Source organism: Nicotiana sylvestris, chromosome 11 (assembly GCF_000393655.2).
Source record: "Nicotiana sylvestris chromosome 11, ASM39365v2, whole genome shotgun sequence".
Classification (NCBI taxonomy): Eukaryota; Viridiplantae; Streptophyta; class Magnoliopsida; order Solanales; family Solanaceae; genus Nicotiana; species Nicotiana sylvestris.
In genome coordinates, this window is record NC_091067.1 from 20,719,067 (window position 1) to 20,746,072 (window position 27,006).

The following is a 27,006-nucleotide window of genomic DNA, read 5'->3' on the forward strand; positions in this document are numbered from 1 at the left end:
AGCGGGTGAATTTTTATTTTTAGCAAATTAGGTTGGGTGCATGGGTGGATTTTCTATGTTTTGTTTGGGTGAGTTATTTTATTTGATCCAAAAATATAAAAAAAAATTATATGAACTGCTATGTCATATTTTTTCACTATTGATAATTTTAGTTGAGTGACCATTTTAGTTTGATAATTTTAGTTGCGCGTAATAGGAATAATTGAATGAAAGAAAAATGACTTTAATCCATAATTTTGAATTGTCCAGGATCATATAATTAGCTCGCAATTAAATCGGATTGGGAAGATCAAGTCCGACAGGATCCGACCCATTACTTGCCCTACCAGTTAGCGTCATCTTTCTCTTTCCCTATTGCCAGAGCTGTTGCACTGTTTTTAGTTTCAAGAATCCATCTTTCAGAGCCCCATTACAAAATCAAGCAAATACCCAGATAAGATTTTTTCAGTTTGGAAAAAAAAAATGGCTGAAATTTCTGAAGCCGAAGGAAATAGAGAAGTACCAATTTGCCCTTCAATCCCTTCTGGTGAACAAACTGTTTGGGCTGATGCTTCCTCCCTTCTACACCTCGCCTGCAATGGTATTTTTTCTACTTTAATCACTATATTCACTTTTTTTTTTTTTTAAAATCTTGGGTTTGTTTTTCTTCAGAAAATATGCTGCCCCATTAGAGATTCTTGGTGTATCCATATCAAAGTTTTGAATCTTATGAAAAAAAGTTGGTATATGATACTATAGAGATGTTGGGATAAAGTAGAGCTGGAAAATATTGATGTTTTTATCTAATACTCCCTCCTTCTCATTTTATGAGTGTAAGAAAATAGAAACCATATATATTTGTGCGGGTAAAACAACAACAACAACAACAACAAGTCAACAACAGTAACAAACCCAGTATAATCCCACTAATGGGGTTTGGGGAAGATAGAATGTACTTAGACCTTACCCCACCTGAAAAAGGTAGAGATGTTGTTTCCGAAAGACCCTCGGCTCAGGAAAGATAGAGAGGAAGGAGTAACAACAAGCAACAACACCAGCAAACTAAACAGAAAACCGAAGCGAAAGAAACAATAAGCAATAACAGAAATCTAATAATGAAAATACAAGACTAACGCCGAGGGATGCATTAAAACTACTGGAACGAGCAAGGACAACACTCAGCTACCTAGCCTACTACCTTAATTCTCGACCTCCACACCTTCCTATCCAGAGTCATGTCCTCGGTAAGCCGGAGAATCGTCATGTCTTGCCTAATCACCTCTCTCCAATACTTCTACGACATACCTCTACCTCTCCTTAGGCCCTCCAAAACCAACCTCTCGCACCTGCTTACTGGGGCAACAGTGCCTCTCCTTACAAACCATATTTTTTCTAAATATAGATATTTATTATTCTTTTTGGACAGGCTAAAAAGGAAAGTGCGCCAAGGAAAGTGTGCCACATAAAATGTGAAAGAGGGAGTATCATGTTATTGAAGTACCATATATGGTGTTAGTATACTGACCACAATTTGTTTAAATTACTTTGGTAAAAGATGTTTGTGTTGTCAAAGAAATCGGAATGGTTAAACTGGGTTTATTGCGATACGTTTATTTGATTAGATTGTGAGATGGAATGATAGGAGAAGCAACTTTGTTGAATACAAAGGTTGTATTTGAAGAACAGGACATTTTCTGTTTATAAAATTCTATTTGTATTTTTAAGGCGAGGAACTTATGCATTATTATATTGGATATGACATTTGAGTTGGAAAGAAAAGAAGGGATTTTTCAGAAGCTATAAATTCAAATAGTGACCTTGATGAGGTCTTGGGGTCTCATTATTCTTTACGTGGTCAAATATCATCTATATCTGTGTAATTCAAGCAAGAACAATGGCATATGTGACGCTTACACTAAGGTTTCAAATTATTTGGTCCTAGATCTTCGAGATGGAGAGCTCATGCACGGGGAGAATTTTAATCTTTTTGCTGCCATGTCTGCGTTAGAGGTAATTTTGCATTTATAGTTTTGTGTCTTTCTTGAATTCTCTGAATATCTTGAGGATGACACCAATCGTCCCTTTTGCCTTTTCTTGATACTTAATTGAAACGTTGTAGACTCCATAGGCGGATCTAGGATTTTAATTCTATGGGTTCAATATTTATAATTTTTAGCTTTGAACCCATTATATTTTAAAGTTATGGGTTCATATCTACTATTTATTGTAAATTTAGTGATTTTTACATATAAATTTATGCTCCGCGTTGAAAGTACTAGGTTCAGTTGAACCCAGTAGCTATATGCTGCATCCGCCCCTGGTAGACTCTTCTCTGCTTGACTCTGCTCGTATGTTGTTACTTCTGTCGTATGTTGATGATTATTTTTATGCTTCCGAATGATACACTCTATCTTTGTGATACACTTACATGTTTCATAAAATTGAACTAGATAATGGACCCAAAGATGGATTCAGGCATGGTTCGTACATACTATTCAGTAGATGAAGCTATTGAGTATGGTGCTGCTCCTATTCCTTTGAGTTTTGACAAAACAGTTGATGTTCAACGTACCATTGATGTTATGGATCATCTTCTTGCTTGTGAGGTACTCCTAGCTTCTTACACTAAGCGTTAGTTAGTCGAACAAGAAGTTTGTTTTGGCTGATATATTGGAATGCAGGCAACATGGCATAAGGGTTGTTCACTGGCTCAAACTGTTTTTTCTTGCTTATACCTTTTGAGGCCTGATATAACGTCATCCCATGCGCTACTACATTCATATTGCAACGTCATTCGTGCAACCTGCAATGCGGTTGTTTCCACAGTCTCAGATACACGTACAAATGAAGTAAGCACCATGCAACTCTTTAATGTTTAGTACCATTTAGTGTCCTCATGGAACATATTTAAGAAGGTGATGAATGTGATCTATTTCTTTTAGATAAGTGATGAATATGATGTTTCTGGAAATAGTTTAATTACAAGTCTTGGCCCTTTTGTAATTGCAAATTTATGATAGTGCAATTTCTCCGAGTCTACGTGCACCTAGGAGGGATGACTGCAATTTCCATCTCCAAACCATAGAATTGAAACATCTATTCTTCACTTTCATCCTAAAATAGTGATGACAGTAAAGAAAGTTGAGTAGCTTTGATATGAACCATTTCTGAGGCTCCTTCTGCTTCTGCTTTGCAGCGTGCTTCTGCACCATTGATCATTTCAATACCGTTATCAAATAACAATCCATGTTTGTTTTCTGTTGTATTCCAGTATGATATACTTGCAATTGGTTTTGAGGTCAATACCTTTTTGTTGTTCACTGGTATATCATTTAAAATGCTTATTGGCCATTATAGAACTATGAAACACTCAATGTGGTAGAATGTACTAAAGGTATCCTTGTCATTTTATAGTGTGAGTTTGTAAGTTATTAACTAGTATCAAACATTTTGGTGACTGCTTCATAGAAAGGACAGACAGATTCAGTGGAGATACACCTAATTTTTATGTGTTGTACTTGGTGGGTGTGCAATGATGGAACGCCCAAGATCGGCTTTATCCTTTTCCTTTTATATTTGGGGGATTTGGAAAGGCGGTGGTGGTGGATAGGTTGCCATCTGGTTAAGATAATAGGGCTACACCACCCATTTGAAGAATTCACTACACAATATGGATTATGGAAGCCTTACTTGTAAAAGAATATGGATTATGAAAGGCTTTTTTTTATATCATTATCCAAGTGAGTTTGAGGACATTTTTTCCCTTCAATAAAATTCTTGGTTCTCCTCCTCCCTATTCCTATGCTGGTGGGAGGTAGCCGGTACCCGGGGAATAGCGAGGTGCGTGCAAGCTGGCCGCGCACCACCATCATACCCCCCAAAAAAAGAATATAAAAAGTGTTCCATTACTCCAAGGGATAGGAAGGCTTTGTCTCCCTCTCTTTTATGTAGTGCAATGAAATATGTCTATTTCTTTCCTGATAAAAAAAAAGTGTAATGAAATATGTCTATTTCTTAATACCATTTACTAATCTGCAATTATGTGGTAGTTGCTCATCTAGTTAACTCGTCTTAGGTTTAAGGACATCTGGACCTCATTCTAATACCCCTTTTCTTTGAGTAGATTCTTATTTTCTACTAAAAAGCTCAGTCATTTACATTCTTCAAGTAATTTGTGCTCGGATTCTTTTTGTTGTTGTTGACTATCATTGTTTCTTGTTGTCTTTTTGTCAGGAAGAAGATCTCTTCACTATGACACACGGCCTTCCTCTAAAGGCGGATGGAGATGACAAATGTTTGACGATGCTTCATGCAGTTGAAGAAACAATTGCTCGTCAACTACGGGCTTGTAAATCTACATTGTCTAGGAAGAGAGTTACAGAAGGTAGTCATTGAGCATGGTGAGATTGAACATTTTCTTATGCAACCTTAAGCATAAAATACTTTAAATGTCAAACCTATGTTTCCCGTTGCTGATAAATTCTGTACTAGATAGCGCATAACGGTCTGTGCTATGTACTTTTCCGCTGGTGTGATGCTAAAGGAGGGATGATTTTACTTTTTACCTTATCAAAGAAAATGGAAGAATTATTTACATTATGCTTGGAAAACACAAACTTTAATTCTAATTTTACAGTTGACTTCAGGAATATAGAAATTCGTCCAAAGTATTTCACCATTCCATTTTTACTTTGAGAAAAAGGAACTATTTTGGTTGTTGTTTGTTGATACTTTTATTCTTTTACAAAAAAATAAGTTTGGTCCTCCAAAATCCGGTGCTCTTTTATTTCTGTTTTATGAAACCATAGTTACAAAAGCATGACGTGATTAGAAAGTATCCTTCTCATGGAGAAAACTGCAGGAACCTCAATCAACTTTAACAATGCTAATCTCATTGACAACCCTATGTTCTTATGGGTTGCTTATTTTTGTGCAGATATAGAACCATTACAAAATAACCCTGATTTGGAGGAAGGATTCTGCAAAGCTTTGTTATGCCGATTACGTTTTCGTAAGGTCTTACTCTGTGTTGTCATTTCAATAAATTCTGTCATAGGTCAAACTGTCTTTTTTTCTTCATCATATGGAGAAAGTGTTATCGAGTAAAATTGTATATATCCCACCACTGATTAAAGAAAAAAAGAGTGAGGCATAGTGATTCTACATCATTGCGTTTTTATTCATTTTGTAAAAAAATAATGTATGTCATCAGGCCGTAATATTTTTTTTTTAAATTGATAACTTTTGTATATATTAATAACATCAGTACATAGGTTGTACTGAAACCAAATTTACAAGTAGGCGGTAAGTAGATGTGCTGGTGTGCAACCTAGCAAGATCCTAGTATGTCTACGATTGTCAATGTATCTTCTGTGTAAATCTGTTTACACCAGAAACAAAAAAGAAGAATACAATTGAGTTTGATCTTCTGTACTGGGTTGCTTCTATCTTCAAAACATCTAGCATTCATTTCCTTTCAAACTGTCCACCAGATACAAGTCGGGACAGTCCTCCAACTATCTCTATTAGTTGCTTCAGCACCAGCTTCTTCCCAGCTATAAAGAACTTCATTAATCCTGTGTGGCATTGTCCATGAAATACCCCTAAGACTAATAAAGATTTTCCATAGTTGGTCTATTATCTTGCAATGTAGAAATAAATAGCTAACAGTCTCAGCATTTTCCCCACATAGGAAACATCTTGAACACAGAGAAATCCCTCTTTTTATGAGATTATCCTGGGTTAATACAACCTCCTTTGCTAGTAGCCAAGAGAAACATGCTACCTTATATGGAATCTTTGTTCTCCATATATGCTTCCATGGCCAAACATCTATCTGAAGATCAGTTTGATTCAAAATCTTATATGCATCCTTCACCTGATAGACCCCTCTGTTGTGCCTCTACCACCAAAGTGAATCCACCCCTTCCTGTAATCCTTTAAATGCTTCCAGCTCTTTGTAGAGGTCAGCTAATCTTGTTATCTCCCAGTCATTCAACTGTCTTCTAAGAGTGAGTTCCCATCCTTGATAACTCCACATATCAGCTACTGTCCTATGCTGGTTTTGTGCCAAACCAAACATATCGGGGTATCTTTCCTTTAGGCTTCCATGTCCCAACCAATTATCCTTCCAGAATGATGTGTTCCTTCCGTTGTTCACTCTTATCTTCCGTTGTTCACTCTTATGGAAGAGTGAATCTTCATTATAGGCCAAAGTTCTCTGATGGGTTTCCACACACTAACTCCATATGATGTGCTGACTTTGTTTGACACTCAGTTATTTTCCTCACTGTACTTAGCTTTAATCACTTTGCTCCATAAAGTTTGAGGTTCTTGAGAATATTTCCAAAGCCATTTCAATCTAAGAGCCTTGCTTTGATTCTTCAAATTTCTTATTCCTAAACCATCTTGTTTTTTGGCCATTGTGAGGGCCTTTTTCTCCTTATTCCCTTGCCACAGGAAGGATCTTCGGAGTTTGTCCAGTCTCTGTATGATTCCGGCAGGAATTGGGAACAAAGACATCATGTAAGTAGGAAGTGAGTCTAATACTGAGTTGATTAAAACTAGCCTGCCCCCATTGATAGGTATTGCGATTTCCATCTTGACAACTTCTTCTCACACTTTTCAATGACTGAATTCCAGATATCTTTGGATTTGGATCTTGCACCAAGAGGCATCCCAAGGTATACAGTAGGTAGGGACCCTACTTCTCTTCCCATTATCTGTGTCAGTTGCTCCATGTTATTAACTTCATTAATGAGATAAATATGGCTCTTTCTCCAGTTGATGTGTAGTCCCGAAATTCCCTCAAATAAGACCAAGATGATCCTTAGAAACCTAAGATTCTCTTCTTCAGCGTCACAGAAGACTAGAGTATCATCAGCATATTGAAGATGTGTGATCTCTAGACTGTTTGCCCCATTCCTGTGAACCTCGAAACCTTTAACCCATCCATTGACTTTGGCCGTTTTAATCATGTTGTTCAGTCCTTCCATGGCTATAATGAATAGAAAGGGAGATAAAGGATCGCCTTGTCTTAGACCTCTGTGTGCATGGAAGAAACCTTCAGGAGATCCATTTATGAGAATGGAGAATGTAACAGTAGATATGCAAAATTTCATCCAACTGAGCCATTTCTGCCCAAAACCCATTTGTTCTATCAATTTCAGTATAAAGCTCCAGTTGACATGATCATAAGCCTTCTCAATATCTAGCTTGCATAGGATTCCAGGTTCTTTCTTTTTAATTCTTGAATCCACAGCTTCATTAGCAATCATCACTACATCTATTATTTGTCTTTCTTTGATGAAAGCCATTTGTTGAGCATCTACTAGTTTTTCTACCGCCCTCTTAAGTCTTTCAGTCAAGACTTCTGAGAGCAGTTTGTAGAAACTCCCTATCTGACTGATTGGCTTGAAATCTCTCAATTCTTTCGCACCTGTCTTCTTTGGAATCAAGGCTATGTATGTTGCATTGAAGCTTTTCTCAAACATCTCCTGGGAATGGAAGTTGAGGGCCTCTATGATTTCGTGCTTCAAAATATCTCGGCACTTAATGACAAAACCCATTGTGTATCCATCTGGACCTGGGGCCTTGTCAGTTGCACACATCTTCAGACAGCTCAGGACTTCTTGTTCCTCAAATTTACTCTGTAAAGACTCCTCTGATTCAGAGATTTTGGGACTATTTTCGAAATTGACTGTCGGTCTTCACTCTTCAGGTTCTGTGTATAACCCCTTGTAGAATTCAATGATCACATTCTTTATTCTGTCTGGCTCCTCTACTGCCTCATCTTGAATCATTAGTTGATCAATATTGTTGTTTCTCTTGTGTGCATTGGCAGTACGATGGAAAAACTTTGTATTCCTATCCCCTTCTTTGAGCCACAGAGCTCTTGATTTCTGTCTCCATGCACTTTCTTCGTTCTTGAGGTGATCCTCAAACTCCATGAGGGTAGCTGCCTTCCTCACTGATCCTCCTCTGTCAGAGCTCTTAATTGTTGTGTTGCCTCAAAACCTGCCAATTGACTCATCAATTTTGATTTTTGCAAAGGCCGTAATATTTTTTGACTTTGGGTTTCCAGCACTTGTACCATGTTGTGACAAATATGAAGAGACCACAAGGCAGAGGCTTGGAATTGGCAAAGAAACATATTGCTTGTTGCTTTCAAGAGTTGGATTCTATGAGTGAATCAGTAGAATTCTTGAGGTCTACGGTTGCACAAGGAACACTGGAAGATGGAACAGAAAATGAAACAACTGCTTCAGGTTGTCAACCTATCGGGTTTGATTCTACTTTGAACAGTAGATTGTCAGCTCCAACTCCACCTCGTGCTATCGAGACAATTAGCTGGAAGAAGGTAAGGCTTGAAAAAGCATAGAAGCACTTTGCTCTGATCTAAGTAGTACAATAAATAATTAAAGTTGCAATTCATCTACCAGGCAGTTGAATATTTCCAAAAGCTTCTTCATGAGCTAGAGATCATATGTTCCTACAATCTGGATCCAGTCTTTGAAGGTGTTTTACGATTTGTGGTTGAATTTCAAAAGTTTCAACCGGAATTGGTTGCTAGAGCTCATCTCCAGGTAAGTTTCTAGCACATGTAAATTCTAATGGATTCTTAGAGTTAATTGAGGAGTATTCTTAAATTTAAGCCTAGCTGTTAAGCCATGAAATTGAACTGTAAATGACTGAAGGTTTATATTTTTCTGCTCCTAATGTCATTGTGCACCGCAATGATTTTGCAAACATATGCACATAATAACTTCCGTTTTCATGTCAAGGCATCTTGCCATGTGTGGCAACGGCATGAGTGGAAATTTGCACATCAACAAGGACTTTTATTAAGCTACTATATGTTTATCTTTTCTCTAAAAGTTTTTGGGGAGCTCTGATGTTCAATTTTAATCTATGTTGCGCGGACTCTCCAAAATGTAGCCGCACCCGTGTCGGATCCTTCAAAAATGCACTACTTTTGGAGGATCCGACAATCCTACCACATTTTCGGAGAGTTCGAGCAACATAGATTTTAATAGAAGTTTTTGCATAGTATTTACTGATTACCAGAACTTTATTTGTTTCTAACAAGGTAAAACAATTTTATCTATGATGGGAAGAAAAACTCCCGTATACAAGTGATTCACCAAAAAGTAGAGAATTTACGAAGAAATATGATTCTCTCTGCAAAAGACGCCCAATTTTCTTGTACAAATTGGAATGTCATGGATGCACCAAAAAGAAATGAGGGACAAGAAGCAATTCCTTAAATATTGTACAAGATAATCTTTTACCCTTTAAAACTCTTATATTTCTTTCTTTCTTTTCATACAACCAAAATGATGCTAGTCGAGCTACATCCTACGCACTTTGTCTTCTAAGCCCAGCTGAATAGGGCCTCCTTCATTGGCGTGGCATCAACTATTGTAGCCTGAACCATCTAAATCTCTCACCACAAACGAGATACTATCTGACAATGTAAAAGAAGATGGCCCACATCTTCATCCGAGCTCTAGCGCATAAAACACCAGCCGTTATATGTAATCATCGTCTTCCTCAAGTTTTCAGCTGTTAAAATTGCTCCCGTTGCTGCCAACAAAGTGAAGAAATGCCAACAAGGTGAATAAACACACCTTTCTTGGAGTCTTCGGAATCTTAATCCATTGATGTGGAAATGTTGATTCCTCTCTGGTCAATACTTTACTATAATAGGACTCTATTGAAAACAATCCACTACTCCCCACCTCCTACCTCTCAGAATCCTGGTTGTCATGCAATATAAGAAATTTCACCACCTCCCAATCTTGAAGGTTCTTCCTAAACCTTATCTCCTAATGAAACTCCCATTCCTGTAACCTCTGAACCTGTTGGATTGCCATCCTCCTTTTTGCTTGAAATACTATAGATATTAGGAAATGTGAATCTCAAAGCATTATCCCCCCACCACCTATACCTCCAAACACTAATTCTGCGCCCTTTTTCCACCCCTTTAAGTGATGTTGCCACTAAATTCTTCCCATGCCTTCAAAGCATTCCTCCACAGTGTGCACACAGAAAGGGAGTATGATATTTTTGTCCTCCAATCCCCTTCTACAATCCCATATTTTTTGCTATCACCTCCCACCATAGAGCATGATCCTCTATCTCGAATTCTACATAGTCATTTCCTTAATAGGGCGTTGTTAAAAACCCAGGGATCTTTCACCCAAGGCCGCCACAACTCTTTGGGGTTGTAACAGTCTCCCAACCAACCAAGTGAAACTTTCTAGTGCCATTTGCCAAGTGACATAGGAAGTTTTTTTTTTAAAGTTTTTCCAGTTCACCTGTAACATAGGCAGGTGCTTATAAAAAGTGCACAAAGTATGTAGGAGTGCTCGATAATGTGCTCCTGATTCCCCCCCCCCCCTCATTATAACAAATATCTCTTTTGCCATCGTGCGAGCCTCTTCTCTGCCCTTTCTATCACTGAATTCGATGTTGCTTGCTCCTTATTGGATGCGCCTAGGGGTAAGCTCGGGAAGGTAATGGGAAGAGCTCCAACCCTGCAATTAAGTCATTGTGATAAATTGTCAATGTTCTCCACTGTGTCCGCTAGGATGATTTCACACTTACTAAGGTTCATTTTGAGACTTGACACCGCCTCGAACCATATTAGTACTTGTCGCAAACAATAGGTATGAGACTCTCACGTGGTGTTGCCCCCTACGCTTCCATAACCAAAGATAACCATCATAATTGATGTGGGCCCCCCTGCCCCAAGCCTCTCGAACCACCAAAAAATCCACATTGGACTATCATTCACTAGAACCGAGTTACCTGATAGTAGAAATGCAAAATTTGATCCATTTCCTCAATCTATCTCCAAATCCCATCTGTATTATGTCTAGGCCTACTTATGGCCAGTGGCGGACGCACGTGAACCCGCTTCATAAAAAAAGAATACTGTGTATATGCATAAATTACGATAAATGCTGCATAAATTACGATAAATGCTGCATAAATTACGATAAATGCTGCGTAAATTTTGTATAAATATTTTATTTGAACCCACTTGACAACTACTATTTTTCGTGTACTTCTAAGATTGAACCCGCTTGCATAAAATCCTGGGTCCGCCAGTGCTTATAGCTGAATAAGCCTTGTAGCTGTGCAACAAAACGTTGGCATTAACTCTTAGAGTTTATCACTAATTAATACAATTTATTTGCTTGCTGAATTCACACGAAGAAAGATGCACTGAAAGATTATTCATATATCATTTGGGCGTGTTTTTTTTTGGGGGGGGGGGATTCATTTCTTTACTTGTTTAACTTACAATTCAGATATATTTTATCTTTTCCACAATGATATTCTCATGTTGAAATACTAATCAACAGCATTTGCTGATTCAAGATGCAAAGCTCTATGGGCGTGATCCTGTCTTTGCTGTGATTTGTAAAGCTTCTTTGTTACCTGAGGTGGCGAAGAACCATGATATTCAGAAGAATGAAACTCTTGTACAACTTGGGCAGGTAAAAGCATGAATTTATTAGAGGTAGATTTTGAACTTTCTATGTCCAGAGCTTCTTATAAGAATATATCTAAAAACTTTCTGAGCCTTTTCCTGGTATTGGTACTGCTAAAATGTTAAGCTAATCTGTTTTGGGTTTTATTTGCTGTTGAATAGGTTAATATTCTGCTTTTATCAAATTTAACGAGATCTGTCACCTTCAATAACACGTTGTTGTACAGTTATTGATCACTTTGCTTCGAGTTCTGTGTACAAATATTTCCTGGCAAAGGCGTAAACTTGGAAAGATTTTGCAAGATTGGCGCATCATACACGTACAGGTTTGAACAGTATACACTTGTCAAAATGCTGGTTCTCATCCCATTTGCATTTCTCCTTGTGTATTGATCTCTTTCTCTCTATCATGATCATTACTCTTCGTAAATTTTGTGGCTGCCCACATCTTAGATTCTTGCATGGATATCTGCTCCCTGTTTGGATGGAAAAGGAAGATAAGGAGAATTTGAACTCTTTTGCATGTTCAGTTGGCAGATTAAAATAACATAAAATTAGTAAATGCAAGCCCTTAAAATGTTTCTTTACTTAAATTTAAGCATGACGATTGGTGCAGAACACAAGTCGAAAATGAAGGGAAATATTTATCTTTATGTTGGTTTACATAAGGCTATGTTTTGCCTAAGGTTGCATTGAATTCCTGTGCCTTGTGCATTGATGCGGGATTCATTAGTTGAGGTGCTAGTGGGAATCAATTTAATTAATATTATTCTTTGGGTGAAGAGTAGATATAGAACTTGGATATTGCTCAAATGTTTTATGTTTTGCTTAGATGTTAGAGTAGTACTCATTTTAGTAACCTGGTATTTGTGACAAATTTTAGTAGCTTTGCTTAATGATTTTTAGTAGTTTGTTTAAAGATTTGTAAATCAGTAGAAAATGTAGATAACCTCTAGTTTTAGAGAACCCTAATTTGGCTTAAAACACAAAGTAATTGAGTATTGTATTGAAATGGCCCAAAGGGGCAGATTGGATATTGATGATTCATAGAGCCGACCTCATCTAGTTTTGTGTTGACATACAAGTTGTCTAGCACATGTATACACATGTACTACATCATAGCTAGCACATGTATATGAGTTGTATAGTAGGTGTAATACAAGTTGTGTAGCACATGTATACACATGTACTACATCATAGCTAGCACATGTATATGAGTTGTATAGTAGGTGTAATTAGGTGTATGACAACTAATAGATTAGGTGAATTAGTATTATAAATAGGCCTTGTAATCTTCTCTTCTAGATATGAAATATAGAACTTCTTTGGTTTCTAACATGGTATCAGAGCATTGAAGTTTTTTCATCAGTTTGTTGTTGGGAATTTTTTTTCCCCGTTCGAATTATATTTGTTCAGAACAGTCTTTCGCTGCTTTGATTCTATTTCACTATTTCCGGCCATTTTTTGCCCCGGCCGCTTCTTTACAGATTTTTCTACTCACTATTCCGACCAAAGTGGTACTGTCAGAATTTTTTTTCCCTGACAACTTTCATTTTCCAAGATCACTGTTCCGGCACTGTTCACTGTACTGTTCAAATATCACTGTTCACTGTTCATTGCACTGTTCAAATTTCACTGCATTGTTCTTGACTATTTGATTCTGCTATTATTCGGGTGCAAGATGACTGAAACGAAACCTACCGTTGATGTCATTCCGGTTATGTCCAAAATTACGGAGAATAAGTTCATGGGTTCCAATTACATGGATTGGAGTAAGACGATCCGTCTCTATTTGCGGAGCATCGACAAAAAGAACCACTTGGTTGATGATCCACCCAAGGATGAGACTAAATCAGTCTGGTTAAAGGAGGATGCAAAATTGTTTCTCTAAATCAAGAATTCGATGCACAGTGAGGTAAATGATCTAGTTTCTCATTGTGATTATGTGAAGGATCTAATGGATTATTTAGATTTTTTGTACTCTGGCAAAGGAAACTTGTCTCGCATGTATGATGTGTGCCAGGCATTTTACCATCCATCCATGCAAGATCGCTCTCTCACCACTTACTTCTCAGAGTTTAAGAAGGTGTATGATGAGCTTAATGTTATATTGCCGTTTAGTCCAGATGTGAAGGTACAACAGGCTCAGCGTGAACAACTGGCGGTCATGAGTTTCCTTTCTGGTCTTTCTCCCGAATTTGAAGGGGCCAAATCGCAGATTTTATCTGGGACTGCTATCTCTTCCTTGAAAGAGGCCTTTACAAGAGTGTTGCGTACTGAAAAGTCTCATCCAGGTCCGACAGCCACGATCGATAGTGGTGCTCTGCTTAGCCGCGTCCAAAAGAATAGGAGTCATAGTAATCGCAATCGGAGTAGCGATAGTCGAGACCTAAAGCAAGGGGAAGTTGAATGTTTTTATTGTCATGAGCTCGGTCATACCATACGTTATTGTGTGAAGCTTCAGAATAAGAACAAAAGATCTCAGTATGCCAACATCGCCACTTCCGAGACTATTTCACCATCTCAGTCATCATCTCCTCCTATCAATACTATCCCCGAGTCAGGTAAAACCACTAAGTGTCTCCTCTCTTCGTCATCCAAATGGGTCATTGATTCTGGTGCCACAGATCATATGACAGGTAACTCTAAACTCTTCCACTTTTCAGTCACATACCCAATGTTCCACAGTTACTTTAGCCGATGGGTTTACCTCATATGTTTTAGGGTCTGGCACTGTTAACCCAACATCTTCTCTTTCCCTTAGTTCCGTCTTAAATTTGCCTGATTTTTCTTTCAATCTAATATCTGTCAGTAAACTTACTCGTACTCTAAATTGTTGTGTCTCATTTTTTCCCAATTATTGTCTTTTTCAGGATCTTACGACGAAGCAGATTATTGGTAAAGGTTCTGAGTCTGGGTGTCTCTATGTTCTTGAATCACAGGTGCCGAAATCCATTTCTTGTTCAACTGTGTTGTCTCCCTTTGATGTACACTGTCGATTGGGTCATCCATCCTTGTCTAGTTTGAAGAAGTTATATCCTCAGTTTCAGAGTATTTCCTCTTTAGATTGTGAGTCATGTCAGTTTGCTAAACACCATCGCCTTCCTAAAGTTTCTAGAGTCAATAAACGGGTCGACTTACCTTTTGAGTTAGTTCACACCGATGTTTGGGGTCCATGTCCTATTATCTCTAAAACTGGTTTTAGATATTTTGTTACCTTTGTGGATGATCATTCTCGTGTTACTTGGTTATATTTAATGAAAAATCGTTCGGAGTTGTTTTCAATTTTTTGTGCTGAAATAAAAACTCATTTTAATGTTTCCGTTCGTAATTTAAGGAGTGACAATGCAAAAGAATATTTTTCGGATTTGTTTAAAGATTATATGGCTACAAATGGTATTCTACATCAATCTTCTTGTGTTGACACCCCTTCTCAAAATGGGGTTGCGGAACGAAAAAATAGACATCTTCTTGAAGTAGGCCGAGCACTCCTCTTTCAAATGAAAGTGCCAAAATGTTTTTGGGCTGATGCCGTCTCTACAGCTTGTTTTTTAATAAATCGTATGCCATCTTCTGTACTTCATGGTAATATTCCTTACAACATTCTTTTTTCTTCTAAGCCATTGTTTCCTATTGAACCCAAAATATTTGGTTGTACTTGTTTTGTTCGTGATGTTCGTCCACAGGTAACTAAATTAGATCCAAAGGCCCTTAAGTGTGTGTTCTTAGGGTACTCACGTCTTCAGAAAGGTTATCGGTGTTATTCTCCAGATCTCAAAAGGTACTTAGTGTCTGCCGATGTCACATTCCATGAAAATTATCCGTTCTTTTCTTCATATGTTTATAACAGTCCTGAGGAAGAAGATGATACTTTGGTCTACACTGTCACACATCCAGTTAGTTCTCCAACACCTCTTCCTCAGTCACCCATTTCCCTCGATCGACCATCCGAGCAGCCACCTGTTCTTCGTGTGTATACCAGGCGACAACAAACCTCAGAACCCGATCCTTTACCTACTTCTGCTTCGTCGGTAGATCCAACCTCCTGTGTTTCAGATCCTAGTTTGGATCTTCCTATTGCCATTCGCAAAGGTACACGACAATGTACTTATCCTATTTCTTCTTTTGTGTCTTATGACCATTTGTCTACTTCTTCTAGCTCGTTTATTGCATCATTAGATTCTGCTAGGATACCTAAAACTGTTCGTGAAGCATTGTCCCACCCAGGTTGGCATGATGCAATGATAGAAGAGATGATGGCTTTAGATGAGAATGGTACTTGGGAGTTGGCCGATCTGCCCACTAACAAAAAGGCTATTGGGTGCAAGTGGGTATTTGCTGTTAAGTTTAACTCCGATGGGACAGTAGCTCGCCTTAAGGCACGCCTTGTTGCAAAAGGGTATGCACAGACCTATGGAGTCGACTATTTGGATACTTTTTCCCCGGTCGCCAAGTTAGCTTCTGTTCGATTATTCATTTCCATGGCAGCTACTTATGATTGGCCTCTGCATCAGCTTGATATAAAGAATGCTTTTCTACATGGAGATCTTCAGGAAGAAGTATATATGGAGCAACCACCTGGGTTTGTTGCTCAGGGGGAGTGTGGAAAGGTATGTCGTCTTCGAAAATCTCTTTATGGGCTGAAACAGAGTCCCCGTGCTTGGTTTGGCAGATTTAGTGAGGCTGTTCTAGAATATGGGATGAAGAAAAGCAATTGCGATCATACGGTGTTTTATAAAAAGTCTGATGATGGTATTCTTTTATTGGTAGTATATGTTGATGACATCGTTATTACTGGAAGTGATATTACAGGAATTTCAACTCTAAAGTCTTTCCTTCACACTCAATTTCAGACGAAAGATTTAGGGCAACTAAAGTATTTTTTGGGAGTTGAAGTTACACGGAGCAAGAAAGGCATCTTCTTGTCCCAAAGGAAATATACTCTTGACTTGTTAGCTGAAACTGGAAAGTTGGGATCTAAACCATGCAGCATGCCAATGGTTCCTAACACACAACTCGTGAAAGAAGACGGTGAGTTATTCGAAGATCCAGAGAAATATAGGAGATTGGTTGGGAAACTGAACTATCTTACAGTAACTCGTCCCGATATCGCATACTCTGTCAGCATTGTGAGTCAGTTTATGTCTTCCCCAACAGTTTGGGCGGCTCTGGAGCAGATTCTTTGTTATCTAAAGGGATCTCCAGGACGGGGTCTAGTATATAAGAATAATGAACACACTAACATTGAGTGTTTCACAGATGCAGATTGGGCAGGGTCAAAAGCCGATAGGAGATCCACGACAGGATATTGCGTTTTTGTTGGTGGAAACTTGATTTCGTGGAAGAGTAAGAAACAAAATGTCGTATCTCGATCTAGTGCGGAAGCAGAATACAGAGCTATGGCACAATCTGTGTGTGAGGTTGTATGGGTACATCAACTATTAAGTGAAGTTGGCTTCCAAACTACATTGCCAGCAAAGTTGTGGTGTGATAATCAAGCTGCTCTTCATATCTCCTCTAATCCTGTATTTCACGAAAGGACTAAGCACATTGAAATAGATTGTCACTTTGTTCGTGAAAAGATTCAACAAAAGCTCATCTCTACAGGTCATGTTAGAACTGGAGATCAATTGGGAGACATTTTCACAAAAGCTTTGAATGGAGCTCGAGTTGAATATATCTGTAACAAGTTGGGCATGATCAATATATATGCTCCAACTTGAGGGGGAGTGTTGACATACAAGTTGTCTAGCACATGTATACACATGTACTACATCATAGCTAGCACATGTATATGAGTTGTATAGTAGGTGTAATACAAGTTGTGTAGCACATGTATACACATGTACTACATCATAGCTAGCACATGTATATGAGTTGTATAGTAGGTGTAATTAGGTGTATGACAACTAATAGATTAGGTGAATTAGTATTATAAATAGGCCTTGTAATCTTCTCTTCTAGATATGAAATATAGAACTTCTTTGGTTTCTAACATGGTATCAGAGCATTGAAGTTTTTTCATCAGTTTGTTGTTGGGAATTTTTTTTCCCCGTTCGAATTATATTTGTTCAGAACAGTCTTTCGCTGCTTTGATTCTATTTCACTATTTCCGGCCATTTTTTGCCCCGGCCGCTTCTTTACAGATTTTTCTACTCACTATTCCGACCAAAGTGGTACTGTCAGAATTTTTTTTCCCTGACAACTTTCATTTTCCAAGATCACTGTTCCGGCACTGTTCACTGTACTGTTCAAATATCACTGTTCACTGTTCACTGCACTGTTCAAATTTCACTGCATTGTTCTTGACTATTTGATTCTGCTATTATTCGGGTGCAAGATGACTGAAACGAAACCTACCGTTGATGTCATTCCGGTTATGTCCAAAATTACGGAGAATAAGTTCATGGGTTCCAATTACATGGATTGGAGTAAGACGATCCGTCTCTATTTGCGGAGCATCGACAAAAAGAACCACTTGGTTGATGATCCACCCAAGGATGAGACTAAATCAGTCTGGTTAAAGGAGGATGCAAAATTGTTTCTCTAAATCAAGAATTCGATGCACAGTGAGGTAAATGATCTAGTTTCTCATTGTGATTATGTGAAGGATCTAATGGATTATTTAGATTTTTTGTACTCTGGCAAAGGAAACTTGTCTCGCATGTATGATGTGTGCCAGACATTTTACCATCCATCCATGCAAGATCGCTCTCTCACCACTTACTTCTCAGAGTTTAAGAAGGTGTATGATGAGCTTAATGTTATATTGCCGTTTAGTCCAGATGTGAAGGTACAACAGGCTCAGCGTGAACAACTGGCGGTCATGAGTTTCCTTTCTGGTCTTTCTCCCGAATTTGAAGGGGCCAAATCGCAGATTTTATCTGGGACTGCTATCTCTTCCTTGAAAGAGGCCTTTACAAGAGTGTTGCGTACTGAAAAGTCTCATCCAGGTCCGACAGCCACGATCGATAGTGGTGCTCTGCTTAGCCGCGTCCAAAAGAATAGGAGTCATAGTAATCGCAATCGGAGTAGCGATAGTCGAGACCTAAAGCAAGGGGAAGTTGAATGTTTTTATTGTCATGAGCTCGGTCATACCATACGTTATTGTGTGAAGCTTCAGAATAAGAACAAAAGATCTCAGTATGCCAACATCGCCACTTCCGAGACTATTTCACCATCTCAGTCATCATCTCCTCCTATCAATACTATCCCCGAGTCAGGTAAAACCACTAAGTGTCTCCTCTCTTCGTCATCCAAATGGGTCATTGATTCTGGTGCCACAGATCATATGACAGGTAACTCTAAACTCTTCCACTTTTCAGTCACATACCCAATGTTCCACAGTTACTTTAGCCGATGGGTTTACCTCATATGTTTTAGGGTCTGGCACTGTTAACCCAACATCTTCTCTTTCCCTTAGTTCCGTCTTAAATTTGCCTGATTTTTCTTTCAATCTAATATCTGTCAGTAAACTTACTCGTACTCTAAATTGTTGTGTCTCATTTTTTCCCAATTATTGTCTTTTTCAGGATCTTACGACGAAGCAGATTATTGGTAAAGGTTCTGAGTCTGGGTGTCTCTATGTTCTTGAATCACAGGTGCCGAAATCCATTTCTTGTTCAACTGTGTTGTCTCCCTTTGATGTACACTGTCGATTGGGTCATCCATCCTTGTCTAGTTTGAAGAAGTTATATCCTCAGTTTCAGAGTATTTCCTCTTTAGATTGTGAGTCATGTCAGTTTGCTAAACACCATCGCCTTCCTAAAGTTTCTAGAGTCAATAAACGGGTCGACTTACCTTTTGAGTTAGTTCACACCGATGTTTGGGGTCCATGTCCTATTATCTCTAAAACTGGTTTTAGATATTTTGTTACCTTTGTGGATGATCATTCTCGTGTTACTTGGTTATATTTAATGAAAAATCGTTCGGAGTTGTTTTCAATTTTTTGTGCTGAAATAAAAACTCATTTTAATGTTTCCGTTCGTAATTTAAGGAGTGACAATGCAAAAGAATATTTTTCGGATTTGTTTAAAGATTATATGGCTACAAATGGTATTCTACATCAATCTTCTTGTGTTGACACCCCTTCTCAAAATGGGGTTGCGGAACGAAAAAATAGACATCTTCTTGAAGTAGGCCGAGCACTCCTCTTTCAAATGAAAGTGCCAAAATGTTTTTGGGCTGATGCCGTCTCTACAGCTTGTTTTTTAATAAATCGTATGCCATCTTCTGTACTTCATGGTAATATTCCTTACAACATTCTTTTTTCTTCTAAGCCATTGTTTCCTATTGAACCCAAAATATTTGGTTGTACTTGTTTTGTTCGTGATGTTCGTCCACAGGTAACTAAATTAGATCCAAAGGCCCTTAAGTGTGTGTTCTTAGGGTACTCACGTCTTCAGAAAGGTTATCGGTGTTATTCTCCAGATCTCAAAAGGTACTTAGTGTCTGCCGATGTCACATTCCATGAAAATTATCCGTTCTTTTCTTCATATGTTTATAACAGTCCTGAGGAAGAAGATGATACTTTGGTCTACACTGTCACACATCCAGTTAGTTCTCCAACACCTCTTCCTCAGTCACCCATTTCCCTCGATCGACCATCCGAGCAGCCACCTGTTCTTCGTGTGTATACCAGGCGACAACAAACCTCAGAACCCGATCCTTTACCTACTTCTGCTTCGTCGGTAGATCCAACCTCCTGTGTTTCAGATCCTAGTTTGGATCTTCCTATTGCCATTCGCAAAGGTACACGACAATGTACTTATCCTATTTCTTCTTTTGTGTCTTATGACCATTTGTCTACTTCTTCTAGCTCGTTTATTGCATCATTAGATTCTGCTAGGATACCTAAAACTGTTCGTGAAGCATTGTCCCACCCAGGTTGGCATGATGCAATGATAGAAGAGATGATGGCTTTAGATGAGAATGGTACTTGGGAGTTGGCCGATCTGCCCACTAACAAAAAGGCTATTGGGTGCAAGTGGGTATTTGCTGTTAAGTTTAACTCCGATGGGACAGTAGCTCGCCTTAAGGCACGCCTTGTTGCAAAAGGGTATGCACAGACCTATGGAGTCGACTATTTGGATACTTTTTCCCCGGTCGCCAAGTTAGCTTCTGTTCGATTATTCATTTCCATGGCAGCTACTTATGATTGGCCTCTGCATCAGCTTGATATAAAGAATGCTTTTCTACATGGAGATCTTCAGGAAGAAGTATATATGGAGCAACCACCTGGGTTTGTTGCTCAGGGGGAGTGTGGAAAGGTATGTCGTCTTCGAAAATCTCTTTATGGGCTGAAACAGAGTCCCCGTGCTTGGTTTGGCAGATTTAGTGAGGCTGTTCTAGAATATGGGATGAAGAAAAGCAATTGCGATCATACGGTGTTTTATAAAAAGTCTGATGATGGTATTCTTTTATTGGTAGTATATGTTGATGACATCGTTATTACTGGAAGTGATATTACAGGAATTTCAACTCTAAAGTCTTTCCTTCACACTCAATTTCAGACGAAAGATTTAGGGCAACTAAAGTATTTTTTGGGAGTTGAAGTTACACGGAGCAAGAAAGGCATCTTCTTGTCCCAAAGGAAATATACTCTTGACTTGTTAGCTGAAACTGGAAAGTTGGGATCTAAACCATGCAGCATGCCAATGGTTCCTAACACACAACTCGTGAAAGAAGACGGTGAGTTATTCGAAGATCCAGAGAAATATAGGAGATTGGTTGGGAAACTGAACTATCTTACAGTAACTCGTCCCGATATCGCATACTCTGTCAGCATTGTGAGTCAGTTTATGTCTTCCCCAACAGTTTGGGCGGCTCTGGAGCAGATTCTTTGTTATCTAAAGGGATCTCCAGGACGGGGTCTAGTATATAAGAATAATGAACACACTAACATTGAGTGTTTCACAGATGCAGATTGGGCAGGGTCAAAAGCCGATAGGAGATCCACGACAGGATATTGCGTTTTTGTTGGTGGAAACTTGATTTCGTGGAAGAGTAAGAAACAAAATGTCGTATCTCGATCTAGTGCGGAAGCAGAATACAGAGCTATGGCACAATCTGTGTGTGAGGTTGTATGGGTACATCAACTATTAAGTGAAGTTGGCTTCCAAACTACATTGCCAGCAAAGTTGTGGTGTGATAATCAAGCTGCTCTTCATATCTCCTCTAATCCTGTATTTCACGAAAGGACTAAGCACATTGAAATAGATTGTCACTTTGTTCGTGAAAAGATTCAACAAAAGCTCATCTCTACAGGTCATGTTAGAACTGGAGATCAATTGGGAGACATTTTCACAAAAGCTTTGAATGGAGCTCGAGTTGAATATATCTGTAACAAGTTGGGCATGATCAATATATATGCTCCAACTTGAGGGGGAGTGTTGACATACAAGTTGTCTAGCACATGTATACACATGTACTACATCATAGCTAGCACATGTATATGAGTTGTATAGTAGGTGTAATACAAGTTGTGTAGCACATGTATACACATGTACTACATCATAGCTAGCACATGTATATGAGTTGTATAGTAGGTGTAATTAGGTGTATGACAACTAATAGATTAGGTGAATTAGTATTATAAATAGGCCTTGTAATCTTCTCTTCTAGATATGAAATATAGAACTTCTTTGGTTTCTAACATTTTGATTGAGGTATACTTGTTGCTAAATGATCTTTAGTAATTCGACATGTCATACACATCGTCTCAAACGAAGTTATATAGCCTTTTGGCTTATCCCCAAAAAAAAACCCCAAAGAAAAAAAAATACATAAATAACAAAAGGAAGAAATGTAGCTATTCACATAATTGTTAGGCTGCAAACCCTTTCCTCCCCCCCCCCCCCCTCTCTCTCTCTATATATATATGTGTGTGTGTTCGTGATCCTTTTTTTTAAAATATACGTAGCCTTTTCGTTTGTTGTTTAGCGTTTGATAAAATCTTTGCATGCTGACTATTGTCAAACTTGTTTAAAGTATACAATAATGTTTCTTTTGCTGCAGCTGTCATCTGGAGTATGTTATTTTTTCTTTTTTGGTTATTTGCCTTCCTGGGAACTGAATTGTACATTTGTTTCTTTTTTGTTTCCCCTTAGCTGGAACTGGCTTTTAGGAAAGAGTTTGGAGATATCTTGACCACTTCAAGTAACGAGGTGAATATTCTATCTGCAACTACACTGCACTATTGTTTATAGTTATAGTGCTGCTATAGTGTGTTCACTTGTCGCTATTTTTTCAAGGTGGAGATTTCTGTTGCTTTCTTGCTCTGTCATCTTGTCAGTGAACTTTTTTTCTTATTGAGACTATTCCCTCATTTTCCGACTGTCACAGAATATTTGCATGAAGATATGCAGACATATTCTCATATGGGTGGAGGAGCAAACATACTGGATAGCTTCCCGTTTCCTGATGTTGGGCTTTGAATTAGACTTGTATTCCGCTGGTGAATATTGTATGGTCTACTGGTACATGTATATAATCCTGATCAAGCTTGCGGAGAAAACGCATATGCGGACGATGACAAACAATGAAATCAGTAAGAATCCTACCTGTACCGCATTATTTGTCCCCTAGCTGAAAGTTGCTTGTACAAGGGAACAAACCTTTGGTTAATAGGTTGTTCTTTTTATGTACCAAGTTCATAAAAGTAAAAATTATTAACTGAAGCTTTAAGATTCTTGTCATTGGTGGACTTGACCTTTTGGTTTTTATAAGCAAGTAATTTTTTAAAAAGTAACCTGGCACCAAGAAAGGGAAATCATATACAACCATGCCATTGGACTTATCTCCTCTAAAAGTGGATAGATTCTCCAACAAGCAGTGATCGTCATTTACCATTTGCATCCTACACCAAAAACTACAATAAATTAACACTTGTATATTTACCCAAGCAAAGCATTTATGATTTGGAGGGCTCATACCGCCGACCCCAACTAGCTTGGCATTAAGGCATAGTTATTGTATCATGGTTTTCATGTTTAGGTTTCTTGGTGGAAGATTGTTTCTTTTGCTGGCTGGTTGAATAGAGTTATAATGGTATGTTCATTAGATCACCTACCATTAACTATAATGCCAAGAAAATAAAATAAATCAAAGGAAAAAAGGATGGTTGTTGGCATCTCATTTTTTACTACGCATGTCACGGTTTGACTTAAAAATTGTGGTCAACCCAAAGTTGTGAAGGCATGAGTTGAATAGTTAAACTTTTTTGTATTGCACCTGCTTGCCACTCCTTGAATAGCCTTGTTACTCGTCCAACAGATTAAAAAGAAATATAGAATTGAAGTTCATTATTATGCTTCTTTTCTTTTTCCAGTGAAACCATAGAATGCACACATTATCTTAGTATTTGACTTGTATCAGGTAAAAGGAAAGGGAAGAAGAAAAGAGATTTTGTAAAAGATGGAGGAAAAGATTATCAACTCCCACCTTCAATTATGTTTCTTCAGTGCCATGTATATCTTGCTGAAGGTCTTACCATGGTAATTCAGTATTTTTATTTTTATTTTAATGATGCTCTTTCATCTATGTTCACAGCGTTTAAATTTGTTTTCCCACTTTAGTTTTAGCGTCTCTTTCATATCTGCGCGCTGCGTGCGGTGAGCTTTTTAATTAAACTTAACAAAATGATTCTGAATTGCTTGAGAAATTGTTGGTTCCTCTAGATGCTCGCAGCTTTAAGGAACGAACGGCAAGTCTATCTGAGTACAGGACCTTTCAACAGTGAGCATGAGGTGCGTCACGTCACAACTTGTAATATTTTTTATTGGAACTTTGGTTTGTACTCGCAAGTAGCTAACTAAAACACCTGAATCCTGTCTTTTTCTGTAACCTTTAAATCTCGATCTTGTTACCATTCGTCTGCCTTAGCATGACACCCCCCCCCTCCCCCCCCCAAAAAAAAATATATATATATATATATATACAATTTGTCATCCATTTTTGCTGCTGCTTGCATCTGATTTCATTAATATACTTGTTCTAGTAGTAACAGGATATATGTTTCTGTTCTTGACCAATCTTGCAATTTTCCTCAGAGGTTTGTCCAGCACTTTGAGTTGCTTCTAAAAGCTTGCATGCCCGATCATGTCTCCTATTATTCATTCCAGGAGACGACTGCTCATGCTCGGCTATCAGTAAGTCCCCCTTGGCATCATTAACCATGCGTTTCCAAGTTTTATCATTTTTTTATGATATATTACTTGCTCTTTCTTTTTGCTTTCTACTTTTGAGAGGGGTTGAAGGGGGATTGCAAGACATCGTTTTCACTCGGCGTGTGACTTGATCTCTATAATTATGCAGAACTTATCTATGTACAACTGCTTCAAAGAAGCACAGAGAAGTGCAAAGGATCTAAGGAGCAGTTTTTCTAATGATCCAGATAAAATGTCAGAGCTTCGTCGTATAGAACAAGTTGCAGAACATAACAGTGTTGCCCTAGGTCTTATCTCCCGGCTAGGAACTCTTGACCCGTCGCTTAAGGTTCAATTTGAGTTCAGCCACCATCCCTTCTTTGCTACCGCGGTTGTGAAGAGATCTTGAAGATGAAGTTTTTCTTTGATCTCCAAATTTTGCCATCCACTCTTGTGAAGAAGAGATCTTGAAGATGATTTTTTCTTGATCTCCAGTTTTGAATTATTGTTAGGTCTCATTGGATAATGTAACATATTGTCAATTTTTTTATTATTACCATATTTTGCCTTTTCATTTATTTATTTTTCATTACCAATGATGTAATTTGTAATTTGGGGGAATAGTCAATATTTATTGTATAATAAAGCATCAAGTACGAGGCTTTTGCAAGATTAGATACTGTGGTTTTCATGGTTTTAACTCACTGCACTGACTGCTAGGATCCGATATCCTATAATTTCGGTGATGACTTTTCAATTTTTTGAAATAAAGTAATGTATATAAAATTATATAAATGTACCATAAATGTAATGGCCTGACCGGTTATTTTGAGCTTTAGCGTTTCATTCGGCGTTTTGAGACTTTGAGTAGCTTCATATAATGTGTTATGACTTGCGTGTATGGGTGTTAATTGTGAGTATCGTGGCTCGACGTATTCCAGATGGACGGGTATCGGATTGGGTCATGCATCGCAACGACGTTATATTAGGATATGATCCTTTGTGCTTATTTCGTGTGTTGTGTTTTCCCTTGTGTGGTAGATTAATAGCATAGCGCTTCATGGTGGTATTTGTTGAGCTGGCGGGACAGTTCCTTCATTTCCATTCTCTTTCCATCATTGGTATATCTGAGTTATTGTTCGTTAGTGCACAGATTGCATGGTATGTGGCTCTAAGTAGGATTTGTATGACAGGTCGGTCGAGTAGCTTGTACTGGATGAGGTGAGGTTACTGAGCCTGAAATTCTTGTACACATTGTGGTTGAACTATGGGCTATTTGTTGTGGAAATATTGAATTATTCGTCCCTTCCATGACTCCGTGCTTATTTGCTACTTGCCCTAACTGTTTTACTTGCACACCTTAATTGCCACGTGCTTTATTTGTCCTGTTATTTTTTTTTTTTTGTAGTATTTGTTGTATTTCTTTGATTATGACGTGGTTCCTTTATTGCGTTGTACTCATACCCTTTGATCGTAGAAATTCTTGTAAATTGAGCAATTGGATTGCTTATGTTTATTGAAATTATTTGTGGATCGGGTTCCACGCCGCAACAGTTGTGATATGGTGAAATAATGGGAGGATTATGATATTGATTAATGATGATATGGTGGGATTGGGTTGCACGCAGCAACAACTTGTATATGTAATATTCGATATTGATAAATGATAATATGGTGGAATAAGGAAGGGATATGATAATGATTATGATGATATGGTGGGATCAGGTGCGCGATGCAACAGATTGTATATGTGATACTTGATATTGATAAATGATGCTATTGTAAAATAAGGGAGGATTGTGTGTGTACGGTGAGATCGGGTTGTGCGCTGCAATAGATTGTGTGTGTCGTACTTGTTGTTGTTGTTGTTGTTGTGTTAGTTTTCAGCATTTTTCATACGAAATTACGAGGTTGGTTATTCTGGGCTTTCTGATAGTGAGGTTTGAGTTCGTTTTCATAAATCTACTATTTTACTTTCATTTCCTGTTTTCTTTCCCTGTTATTATTTAATTCTGTGGAGTTACTATATCATATTCTATTGAGTTGTTGGTAATATAATGGTTTAAATAAACGAATTATTATCATACTTTATTCTATGTGCCTCTTAAGATAAAATTCATTATCTCACTCGGTGCGTTATTATTCTAAATGGTTATCACACTTTTACTATAATTGGGTTCTCAAATTATACTCATCATCCTGTTAATGTTTACCTTACTTAAATTTGTTATCATGTTTTTCCTTAGCAAATTTTATATTTAATTCGTTACTTTAACTTATGTTTTGTTTTGTTTAAAAATGATAATTTTACTCAATTTTATTGATTTCTAAACTAAACTCATCTTATACTCTATTTCGTACAAATTGTATATTATTTTACTT

The 27,006-nt window shown here is 38.0% G+C and overlaps 2 protein-coding genes and 1 long non-coding RNA gene across 3 annotated transcripts; all 3 read left to right on the forward strand.

The window, feature by feature from the left end:
- The first annotated feature begins 273 nt into the window (after positions 1-273).
- LOC104217514 (uncharacterized) lies at positions 274-25,299 on the forward strand. Its single transcript, XM_070162586.1, has 16 exons — positions 274-580; positions 1,922-1,989; positions 2,430-2,585; positions 2,661-2,828; positions 4,213-4,363; positions 4,916-4,995; positions 8,063-8,338; positions 8,421-8,564; positions 11,352-11,486; positions 11,707-11,805; positions 22,588-22,644; positions 22,823-23,027; positions 23,855-23,973; positions 24,157-24,225; positions 24,529-24,627; positions 24,794-25,299. The coding sequence occupies exons 1-16, from the start codon at positions 463-465 to the stop codon at positions 25,031-25,033; spliced, it is 2,184 nt and encodes a 727-aa protein (XP_070018687.1). The 5' UTR covers positions 274-462; the 3' UTR covers positions 25,034-25,299.
- Positions 11,831-13,209, forward strand: LOC138882182 (uncharacterized). The gene is made up of 2 exons (XR_011403641.1): positions 11,831-12,996; positions 13,161-13,209. It is a non-coding gene; the product is annotated as an uncharacterized lncRNA (long non-coding RNA).
- LOC138882197 (uncharacterized) lies at positions 13,383-14,764 on the forward strand. The gene is made up of 2 exons (XM_070162636.1): positions 13,383-14,118; positions 14,353-14,764. Exons 1-2 carry the CDS (start codon positions 13,383-13,385, stop codon positions 14,379-14,381), a joined length of 765 nt encoding a protein of 254 aa, XP_070018737.1. The 3' UTR covers positions 14,382-14,764.
- Positions 25,300-27,006: the final 1,707 nt, after the last annotated feature.

Excerpts from the sequence above, each read along its gene's own strand:
- LOC104217514 (XM_070162586.1), top strand. The coding sequence starts at position 463 with ATGGCTGAAATTTCTGAAGCCGAAGGAAATAGAGAAGTACCAATTTGC. Across the intron at positions 581-1,921 it reads TCTACACCTCGCCTGCAATG|ATCTTCGAGATGGAGAGCTC; the intron begins GTATTTTTTCTA and ends ATTTGGTCCTAG. Across the intron at positions 4,996-8,062 it reads GCCGATTACGTTTTCGTAAG|CACTTGTACCATGTTGTGAC; the intron begins GTCTTACTCTGT and ends TTGGGTTTCCAG.
- LOC138882197 (XM_070162636.1), top strand. The coding sequence starts at position 13,383 with ATGCACAGTGAGGTAAATGATCTAGTTTCTCATTGTGATTATGTGAAG. Across the intron at positions 14,119-14,352 it reads TGCCACAGATCATATGACAG|GATCTTACGACGAAGCAGAT; the intron begins GTAACTCTAAAC and ends TGTCTTTTTCAG.